At 40.5% G+C, this 10,458-nt stretch overlaps 2 protein-coding genes across 2 annotated transcripts; one reads left to right on the top strand and one right to left on the bottom strand.

Annotated features, from left to right (window-relative positions):
* Nucleotides 1-1,599: 1,599 nt before the first annotated feature.
* On the top strand, nt 1,600-3,898 carry LOC115754544 (nifU-like protein 1, chloroplastic). Its single transcript, XM_030693594.2, has 4 exons — nt 1,600-2,062; nt 3,119-3,255; nt 3,351-3,570; nt 3,846-3,898. Exons 1-3 carry the CDS (start codon nt 1,684-1,686, stop codon nt 3,537-3,539), a joined length of 705 nt encoding a protein of 234 aa, XP_030549454.1. The 5' UTR covers nt 1,600-1,683; the 3' UTR covers nt 3,540-3,570; nt 3,846-3,898.
* A 641-nt stretch (nt 3,899-4,539) lies between these two features.
* LOC115754542 (probable pectinesterase 53) lies at nt 4,540-7,254 on the bottom strand. The gene is made up of 5 exons (XM_030693591.2): nt 6,845-7,254; nt 6,335-6,524; nt 5,454-5,657; nt 5,138-5,373; nt 4,540-4,765 (listed from the first exon to the last, which is right to left on the bottom strand). Exons 1-5 carry the CDS (start codon nt 7,204-7,206, stop codon nt 4,615-4,617), a joined length of 1,143 nt encoding a protein of 380 aa, XP_030549451.1. The 5' UTR covers nt 7,207-7,254; the 3' UTR covers nt 4,540-4,614.
* Nucleotides 7,255-10,458: the final 3,204 nt, after the last annotated feature.

Below are 10,458 nucleotides of genomic sequence, written 5' to 3'. Positions count from 1 at the left end.
CGACATTGAATATTAGCATAATGTAAGGATTTTGCTCAGCATATAATAGCAATTTATGAGTTATATTGAAAAAATTAAAAAGTTTAAGGGCACCTTGTGCATTGCTCCAAAATTCATGAACCATTTATGCCTTTTTCCATTAATCTATAGCAGCACCGCATTTAGAAACTAATTTTTTGTTTCATAAAAAGGTCAAATTGTTATCAACATAAATTTATTCTTCGTTAGCTTCCACCCAAGATCTCATTAACTTATTGACGCGAAAACACACATGACAAAAGACTTGTTTGAAGAAGTTGATTCGACGTGGAAAATTTGGAAATCTTAAATGGCGCGGTTAGTCATGAAAAGTCGGATCTAAAGAAAACGACAAAGCTAGCGAGGAAGATAAAACTTCAACCATCTTAGGACGAGCATCCAAATCATTAGCAACACATCTTTTTCGCAAACTCTACCATGGAAAATGAACTTTCAAATAATTCTTGCTCTTGAGCGAAAATCTATGGCCTCTCAAATTCTTCATTGAGCACCCTCTTTAATAACCGCAAATAGACATGGCCGGTTCGGCCGAACCGACAGTTCCGGTTCCAGTTCCACGAAAAGGTAGAACCGGTGGTTCCGGGCCAATTCCGGTTCCGATTCGAAATCGCCTGTTCGTAACCACCGGTTCTCAAGTTCAACGCCTCTTTCCCCCCCAGTCCAATGGCTCTTTCCCCCTCGAGCCTTTTCCTTTTTTTTTTTAAATGGGTCGGAACCATGGGCCCGATCAACGGGCCTATTCCGAGCCCACGGTTCTATTTGGTCATGTCTAACCGCAAACATCGATTCCTCTCCATTCTTGCCTTCTCCGATAGCTTCCCTCCAAACAAGGGCTCCCTCACTTTTGAAAAAATCCACTATAATCTCTAATCTTGACAATTTTGGCGATTTGGGAGAGAGAGAGAGAGCGAGCTAATTCAATTTTATCCTAATTCGCAATGGCAATTTAGATTTTTAGTTTCATATCTGCGTTGCCACAATAACGTTGTTAAAGAGCCATTTATGCTGAATTTCCACATGATATGAGTTACTTATCACGTGTGCTTCCATATCAACAACTTGATGGGCTATTGGGCAAAAGCTAGTAGATTTGCCGCAGTTGTACAAGTTTGAAACTTCTTGTGGCACAAAAATTAGTTTTTGATAAATTTGTAATGAGTATCGATTATTGTCGTGTGCCATCCAAATCAACAATGTCAAGATAAAATTAATAAAAAGTGACGAAAAGGTAAATATTTGTTGTTAATCAAAATGCATTTAGCAACCGCATAAAATTTCCGTTCTCGAAATAAAAACGTTTTTGCTGACTGCACAAAATTTCCGTTCCCGAGTATAATCACGTGGCAAGAATTCTTTTTTTAATTTATTTTAATATTTTAAAAAAATTTAGCTTTATTAAAAAAATTAGGATTTTTTTAGATTTTACACACAATTATATATGAATTTTTACGAGGTCCATGCTCGTCGACCAGAATTGAGTTAGAAAGCAGATTGATTGTAAGAATAATCCATAAATTCTTTATCGAAGGAGGATTTTTTGTTGAGATGTTCAAAGTTCAAACATCTCCTGCGATACGTCCCAGTTCAGTTCGTCTCTACCAACTCTACCAATTCCAAGCTCCCACCTTCGTCCAGCGCCAAGAAATGTTGTCCCTGGCGAGCGTTAAATTCCTCCAAATCCCATCTCCCCGTCCGTCGATTCCGTCGAGATCCCACAACCCCGCACCGCATCTTCAGTTCCCTCCTCGACCCGGACTCTTATCTCGCAACCAATCGCCATTGAAGACGCCCTTGAGAGCTTCGAGCTCGAGCGCACCAGCTGGGTCCTCCTCTTCTTCTTCTTCTGCTTCTCCTCCTCCTCCTCCTCCTCCTCCTCCGGGACTCTACTCTGCCCAGAAGTTCGAGCTCACGGCCGGGAACGTCGACTTGGTCCTCGAGGACGTCAGGCCTTACTTGATTGCCGATGGTGGGAACGTCGACGTTGTCTCCGTTGAAGATGGCGTCGTTTCTCTCAGGCTCCAAGGTCGGTGGCGAGTTGCTCCTCTTTGTTTAATCGGGTTTCGGAAATTTTAAATTTTGCTGATTTCGAGGTTCTTTCTTGAGGAATTTTGTGAGAGTGCGATTGGCCCAGTTTCTTCTTCTGGCTTTTCTTGAATTACAGCGAACTGGTTAAATTTGCTTTCGTGGACCGAATTGTGGGTCGGGTCAATTTTTCATCCGTAGAGTGATCAAGAGGAGTGTTTACAGCTGGTCTATTGGCACCTTTTTTCTTTGTCTCTGTTGATTATGGTTTTGTGCAACTTAAGTACTATGCTCAGCTTCTGATTATAACTTGAACTGGGAAGTTATTTAAGTGGGATGATGAGTTTGTCTCTGTTGCCATCTTTGCCTGCATTTGAATTCCTTAATCTGGGCAATCGAACTTGAATAACATAGCAGTATGGAAATTGGTGTGAACATGATTGAGGGGGTTTTTTTTTTTTTTTGGGGGGTGGGGGGTGGTGGTGAGGGGAGGAAGAGGAGGAGGAGGGGAATAGAGTTTGGCTATATACTGAAGGCACAGAAGAAAATGTTTTTTTGGATGTTCGAAACTGATTCTGGCTAGGCTGTTTTTAAGGATTTGCTGTACCCGATGTATAATGTGCCATGTTTCTTTAACATTGCTTTGTTTTCATTTTATCTTTAGTACTATAAGCAGGAGGAGACTTGGCTTTCAGTTATTCTGCATTTGGATTCTTCGAAATAATGCCTTATTGGTGAAGCTTGACTGCCATTAAGAACGCATAAGGAAAATGTGTATTTCCTGTCGCTGTAATGGGTACATATAGATGTGAATGGCTACACTATGTAATACTGGGCTGGATCTCTTCCTATGCTGATGAACTGAATGAGTGCTGAAAGTAATTTAATTTGATTCTGTGGAGATATAATTGAGTATTCATGATTATAGAGTTAAAGCCTCACTTAAATGAGCCTGTGGATTTCTGTGTTGAAGCATGTGTAATGTCAAATTAAGCTTTCTTGAGGACTTTTCATTGAACAAATTTGGGTATTCCCTTCAACCGCATCGTCCGTTCAGGGGCATGTGAGAGCTGTCCCAGTTCAACCACCACGATGCAGATGGGAATTGAAAGGGTACTTAAGGAAAAATTCGGTGACGCAGTCAGAGAGATCTGTCAGGTATATGATGATGAAGTGAGGGAGACTACTGCTGAGGTATGTTCTTTGCCAACATAAAGGAAAATAAAATGTGCATGTGCGAAACCAGGGTAAGTTCACTTGCTGGTCATGACAACACTTGGTAAATGCAGGCAGTGAATCGCCATCTGGACATATTGAGACCAGCTATTGCAAATTATGGCGGAAGCGTCGAGGTGTTGTCTGTTGAGGCCGGAGGCTGCCTTGTAAAGTACATGGGACCTGAGTCCATTGGGTCTGGGGTCAAAGCAGCAATCAAGGAGAAGTTCCCTGATATTACTAATGTTGTGTTCACTGGCTAGCTTGCCACAAATGCTAGATTACACAATATAGGCGAGATAAGACTGTAAGATGTCACTTTTGCTGATTGCAATTCTGTTGTTAATTGAAAATTCAGTGGGCATATATGCGTATGATATGACTTTAGGTGCATATGCGCAATAGACAGACTTTAAGATTGTATGTTTTTTGGGATTTCCCTTTAAGTGTACTTGCATACAGAAAAGAAGATACCAAGCAACTATTCATCTTGTTCATTGTTGATGAATGATTTGTACGTGAGTTTCTCCTGAATGGGTTTCTTATGACTAGTTCTTCTTTATTTCCAGATGGATTCCTGCTGAGGATATCAATGTCACAATGGACATACGGTCGGTGATGCGAAGAAAGAGTTGATCTGGTGCATTGCAGCATTTTGGGAGGACATAAGAGTTTCCTGTGAGCATGGGGAGAAGACAAGATGCTGAATTAATGTTCTTATCAAAAGGGAGAAGACGAGGTCTTATGTACATTTTTCAATAACTGAGAGTTCGTCACATTGTGATATGCCTAAAAGGTACTCTTTGGATCATTCTGATACATTGGATTCGTTGTTATACTTTAGGGCTTTGTGTAGTCAGTAATACTCGCAGGTTATCTTTGGCCCAAAACAAACAAAAGGATAAGAAAGATTACAGCTCATCCGAGCTTCTCTTCATTCCTTAATGTCGCTCGATTTATGTACTCTTCTGTGATGGTTTGGAATTTTATCTCAATATTTTTTTTTTTTGGCGGTTAAATTGTACGGCGGTGATGATACTGTAGGGGAATTGCTTGCTTGGTTCTTAACATGATCCGAGGTGGCTATCTTAGGGTTCCCTCATCTGGGATCCCTGGGGTTGTCTACTAAAAACTACTGTAGAGCAGTTTATGATTGTCTTATGTGCTCCGACTATGTCGAGAGTCAGCTTGGTTTTAGTTGCCGCAATAATTATTTCAATAGGGCCGAGAGAAAGAGAAATGTCGAAATGAAGATCTTTGGCATGAAGGAACAATAATCTGCGAACTCTTAGCAGTTTCTTCGCCTTCTCTTGCGAGATTACATATGTTCCTAGAAATTCAAGGGCTTAGGAGCCAAGTATCGCCCTCGATGTAGTAAGTCCCTAGGAACGGCTTAGCCTCCTCATCTGTCAGCATTCTTGCCCATGAAACTCTTCCTGTCGTGTTGGCTCCAGGTCCACTGCACTTGTATTCTCCGTAATAGATTCGTCTGTCGCAAAGAAACGGATTATTTCTTGTCAGTGAAAATAGACTCCCACACTTTTCCTTCCTTTCGGTTTTTCTCACTTAGATGGTTTAGAAACGGGTTCTGTCGTCTCTATTCTTTCTTTCATGCTTATCTACTTTGAAAAGTTTTGAGAAATTAGTCGATATTAAACTTTCAAATATTGCTTGTTTGAGTTGACGATCTTCGGCTTTTATGGGTACTTTAGAAATGGTTTCTTGGTTTGCAAATGTAGTCAGCCGAGGACTTCTTTGTTCTGTTCCCGGAGCTTGAAGCTATGCCCCTAGTTAAAAGCAAAACAGTTCCGTTATTGTTCACTTAGTTTAGCCTTCTCATGGGTTAGCGTATTGAACTCACGCATCACGTTTCGGGTCGCCCCAGTCGCTCCATCCCTGGGGAACAACCACCCTGTCCATGAAAGTGTAAGAGAAAATGACCCTGGAATAGTCTCCCCATGCCCTGCCGAGGTAGATGAGGCCACTCCCTGTGATGGTGCTGTTCTTGAAGGAAAACCCGCTTGCCAACGAGGCATTCGTGCGTTTTTGCGCTGTGAGAGAGGCCACTTTCTTGGCGACGGAGTTCAAATAGCAGTTCTACACGAATTAAACCACAATGAGTCATTCTGTAGACTCAGCAACAAAAGGACAGATGGTCTAAATTGGGGCGAAAGTACCTCATAAAGAGACCTGCCATAGCCGAAGATAAAGTCCACAGAGCCTTGGATGAAGCAGTTATTGAAATAGTGAAGGCCCTTGTGATCGTAGAGAGTGTCTTGGTTCCCAATGAAGCTGCAGTTGTAGAACGCCGCCTTCGTGCCCGATATCCGCAATGCCACTGCTTGTTCTCCTATCGATCCAACCTCATGTGGAGCTGTGTTCTGCACCATGAGCAGTTTCGCCAAGAGTGTTGCGTGGTTCAATCTCAAAACTATGACGATAACAGATTTTCCAAGAGTCTAATGTTATATCAATAAATCAGTTTTCAGTTTGGGTCTCTCCGGAAAAGAATCAGACTGCTTTTTATCAGATGAATAGCATCACTATGTGGAATGTCATAATATGGACCAAAGCTTGAAAATCCATGGAAGACAATATAATTTTTTAGTGAGAGTGCTGAAAGCAGAGCAGTCATTCCATTTGATCTTAGGAAGCGTAAATTAATGCCTGCATTTCTTGTGACAACCCGTGACTTAGTGCGATTTCGACCCACTCAAATGGTTAAAAAAAATTGAGAGATGTTTTGGATTCTTGGGCTGTTCTTGTTCCTTAGCAAGAAGATGGAATCTCTATGCTCATGGTGAGGTACATGTGCCTCAGTTCTGTTCTTTCTGTTCTTTTATTGTGGATGCAGACAATTCATTGGCTTCATCTTCTGTTTTCAACCACAAGCTCTTTCTCCCCCAGTACTGAGCTTGAGGCCAAAGTATAATGTCTCTCTGTCAGGTTCCAGGCCTTAGAATGTATAAGATACCGCGCCACTGGTTGGACTGGAAAACTAGGTAGATGAAATCTGAACTGAATAGGATAGTCGATAGGGGGATAACCATTCAGTTACCTCGAATTTGATGTTGACGGCAATAAAATAATTCGCGTCGACTGCGACGGTCGCGCTCTGAAACGTCTTCAATGGTGTTCCACCTCTTCCAGTCACGGATGCCGTGTCATTCCCAGTGATTGTTGGTGGACTAGTTGAGTCTCCCAAAAATGTCACAAATGGCACATTTCTTGGTACATTAATCTTCTCTCTGCATTCTCCATATAAAACCATACCATTAGGACTTCCATTCAGTAACCTTCAAGTAACCCATCTTCTGCAACCTACCTAGCATCTGCAACTACACCTTCTTTTGGTTACCATCTATAAATGCAGTTTTTTAACTTTGAAACCCCAAAAGTTTTGCATGAACTTCTAGTTAAAAAATGATCATGCAGCAGCGATCAATCCACTTTTAAGAGAATGCTGTACAGCTTCCAAGTTTCTAGACTTGAAACTTCAACCAAGTGTTGGAGCAAGGCCTAAGTGGCAGAGTGCAATTGCACCAAAGCGAAACAAAAGAGACATTACCTATAAACCCCAGGCTTGATCACCAAAATGACTCTCCTGGTGTTGAACACAGGAATACTGTTAAGAGCTTCCGAAATCGTCCTGTAATCGCCGGTTCCGTCTTGGCTCACTGTCTTCCGTACCTTGTTCATATCTGCTTTCCACAGCTTCCAATCAACTAGTTTCTTCCCGGGAATACCGGGAGCTCGAGCCGTCGACACTGCATTCAACCAAGTTTCACGATGGTAATTTTCGACATTCCACGACACCCATCTGCTGAAGCCGCCATCATCGCTCAAGGCTGAAGAAGCCAAAGAGATGTTGCAGATGCATAGGGAGAGAAGAAAGAGGAAGAACTGGGTGTGTGAGAGAATGCTAGACATTTGTATAAGCAGAGTTAAGCCTGTGTTGGTATGAAAAAGGTTGGATTCTTGATGGAGATGGATGCATTATGCTTTATATATAGTGGAATGAAAGTTTCATGGAAGAGAATGTGGGAAACTTGGGTTTTATTCTACTCAGCTGCGGAAGAAAACAATGAATGGTAGAAACCAAGAAAAGGGTCGACAGCTCGTGAAATGATACTTTGATCAATGAATTGTCCAAGAGACTATAGGCTATAGCATGGCAAGAACTTTGCTTAGTCTTTTTTCTCTAAATTATGGGACGTTCAAGCATGAATCTCACCTTGAACTAGTTTGGAAGCATAATTCACATGATGAATTAGATAATCTTGCCTGAGCTGTCCTATTCTCAAGAACTTGAAGTTGTTCATAAGACTGTTTCCAATGCTTATTATCGGCTGCTGAAATCACAAGAAAATGTTCTGCAGAGACTTTTTAGGAGTGAGCTACTTGTTTGCTAAGGTCACTCATGGAATGTCCATCAAATTTACCAAACCACGTGCACTCTGTGTAAGCACGTGAATTCATTTGTCCGCACAAGTATACTACTGTGCCAGTCTCTCCTACTTGCACCAGAACCCAAACGAAAAAAGAAAAAAAAATGACACAAATGGCCCTTGAACTTTTGCTCAATGCATAAAATGGTCCTTAAACTTTTAATTTATTCAACGTGATCTCTAAATTTTAACCCCATGTTCAATTTAGTCCATGAACTTTTGATTTGTTCATTGTAATCCTTGAACTTTTGGTACATGTTAAGTTTAGTCTCTAGAATATATGAAAATGTTCAATGTTGTCCATGATTCATATTTACCCGTACACATCATACTTATTAAGTTCGGGGACTACATTAAACATGTACCAAAATTTCATAGATTACAATGAACAAATTAAAAATTCATGGACCAAATTGAATATTGGGTTAAAGTTTAGATATCACATTGAATAAATTAAAAGTTCGTGTACCACATTATGCATTGAGCAAAAGTTTGAGGACCATTTATCTCATTATTAAAAAAAAGAAAGAAAGAAACCCTTGCTGCAATCATGCTGACACCATGCTCACCTCATTTCGCATTACACTCTTTTGAGCAAACCTACATGCAAATTGGCACCACTAACATGACCACCGTGCCACAGCATATACACGAACTCATTGCTTGGACAGAGACGCACTATCCACTGCAAAAGAATCCATGAGTCCCCACCCCATCCCATGTTCATTTTGATCAAATTCATGGGGACCCTCTTCGTAATAAGGGCGTTGCATCAAGTCTTTTGTCTATCAAAAGCCAATCATATCCCACATTTGGTGGAGAGATAGCTGTACTCCAAATTCCAAACTGAATATTCTTTTTTGCTTGCCCTTATAGTCACCACGGAATTCTAAATAACATACCATGAAGTACCAAAAAAGACCCATTTGGCTTCAAAAGATAATGGATTCCAGAGAAGGGCCAATCCTGCCGAGTTTACCAAATTTTGGGTATGTTCACTTCACTACTACTTAGGTAGGTGAAGGGACCTAGTAATTGCATTGATTGCGCCATTCCACTAGCATATCTTCGGGCCCTATCCCATTCCTTACTTAAAATATGGTCCTATCCTATTCCTTACGCGTTATGAAAGGTTTAGGCTGTGATGATACTCTATTAAGTAGAAGGTCCTTTGATGTATGTTGGTTTCAATCAATTCCTACCAATATCCATGCCAGGAAATCAAAAACATAAATTCGGTAGCCCAAACAAGATGTCTCGCTCTACCTAAATGGAAAGGCTCTCTTAGTTCTTGCTATTCATTCGGTTGATGGGACATAATTGTTATGCAGGGGAGATGGCAGACTGGTTCAAGGCGTGGCATTGGAACTTCTAAAGGCAGCTCATAGTGCAGCAAGGTTGGCAACAGACTTTGGCTATGCTGGAATTTCCAACTCAATGATTTCAAGCAACAATCAACATGACGGTTCAGTTTATTTTGCGAGAAATGAATGATTTAGATAATATTTTTCAAGAAAGGATCATTTGCATCAAGTGAAATAATTATTCAATAAAAAAATACTTCCATCTATTTTTGATTCGTTCATTTTTATAAGTATTATAAACTGATTTATTTTGGGAAAACTGTTTTCCAAATAGTTTATTTTTTGCGAAACAAACGGAGTCAACATGCCTAGCATTCCTCCTACTCCTATCCGCGTAAGTTTTAACGCAAACAAAAATACTTAATCACGTGGGCACATATGAACCTGTGAAAATCATTTCGAATCACATGAATTATACCTTAATTTCTCAATATGAACGTTAGTTCTAAATATTGTGGCGATAAATTTTTTTATTTTTAAAAGGTTAGGCCCAAGGGGCCCTACAAGTTTTTGTCCTCCCTCTTTTCCAGCAATGACTAATGGGCCATAGTTGCAAGTTTGCAGCCTAATACTTGTGAAGGACATTGGATGGTTGGCCTCATTTGCGAGCCCAATTCTTGTATCCGGTTATCTAGACTAAAGCTCTATGTTAAAGAGAAATCTCAAGTTTTTGCACAAATTGTTTCACACTCTAATTCTAAGCCAAGTTGCAGTTCATCTGCGAGGAGAAGAAGTTTAAAGTATTAAATATTAAATAACATGTAAGCCTCGGTAAAATTGTGCAATTAAACCTAAGCCTATTGTACGGATGTCAATTCAATCATAAACGTTTCAATTTCGTCAATGTGATCTTAAACCTATGCATGAAATTTCAATGTAGTCATTCCGGCCAATTTTTGTTGAAAATGGTTGGCGAAATGGTCTAGTCATCCTAGGCGACATGTCATCACGTCAACGATTTCCGACGAAAATTGGCTGAAATGAATATATTGAAATATTGCGAAAACATTTAGGACCAAATTGGCATCGAACAAGTAGGTTTATGATCAATTGGATAATTTCCCCTATAAACCTCTGTGAGATTAATTTTTACAAGTTAGAAATAAATGGAATTGTGAAAGTAGCGAAAAACCCAGTTCATGACTATGAGAGTTGAAAGTACGAGTTTGATTAAGTGGTCAAAGAATAGATAAGTGGGTGCGAACACCAAGCGACACTAATTTCATGCCATGGTGATTTTGACCCTTGTTTTACTTGATCAATAAGGTTTCGGAAGCGAACTTTGTTCGAGTGTGGTTCATAGTCCAATCGATAGGAAAGTATGGGGTCTGGGAGAGGCATCCTGGCGGGGGTCTAAAGGGGCAATGCCC

The sequence above is a fragment of the Rhodamnia argentea genome, chromosome 1, assembly GCF_020921035.1.
Source record: "Rhodamnia argentea isolate NSW1041297 chromosome 1, ASM2092103v1, whole genome shotgun sequence".
In the NCBI taxonomy this organism is placed as follows: domain Eukaryota; kingdom Viridiplantae; phylum Streptophyta; class Magnoliopsida; order Myrtales; family Myrtaceae; genus Rhodamnia; species Rhodamnia argentea.
Note: the sequence above shows the minus strand (reverse complement) of the source record. Positions and strands in the feature narration are given on the sequence as shown.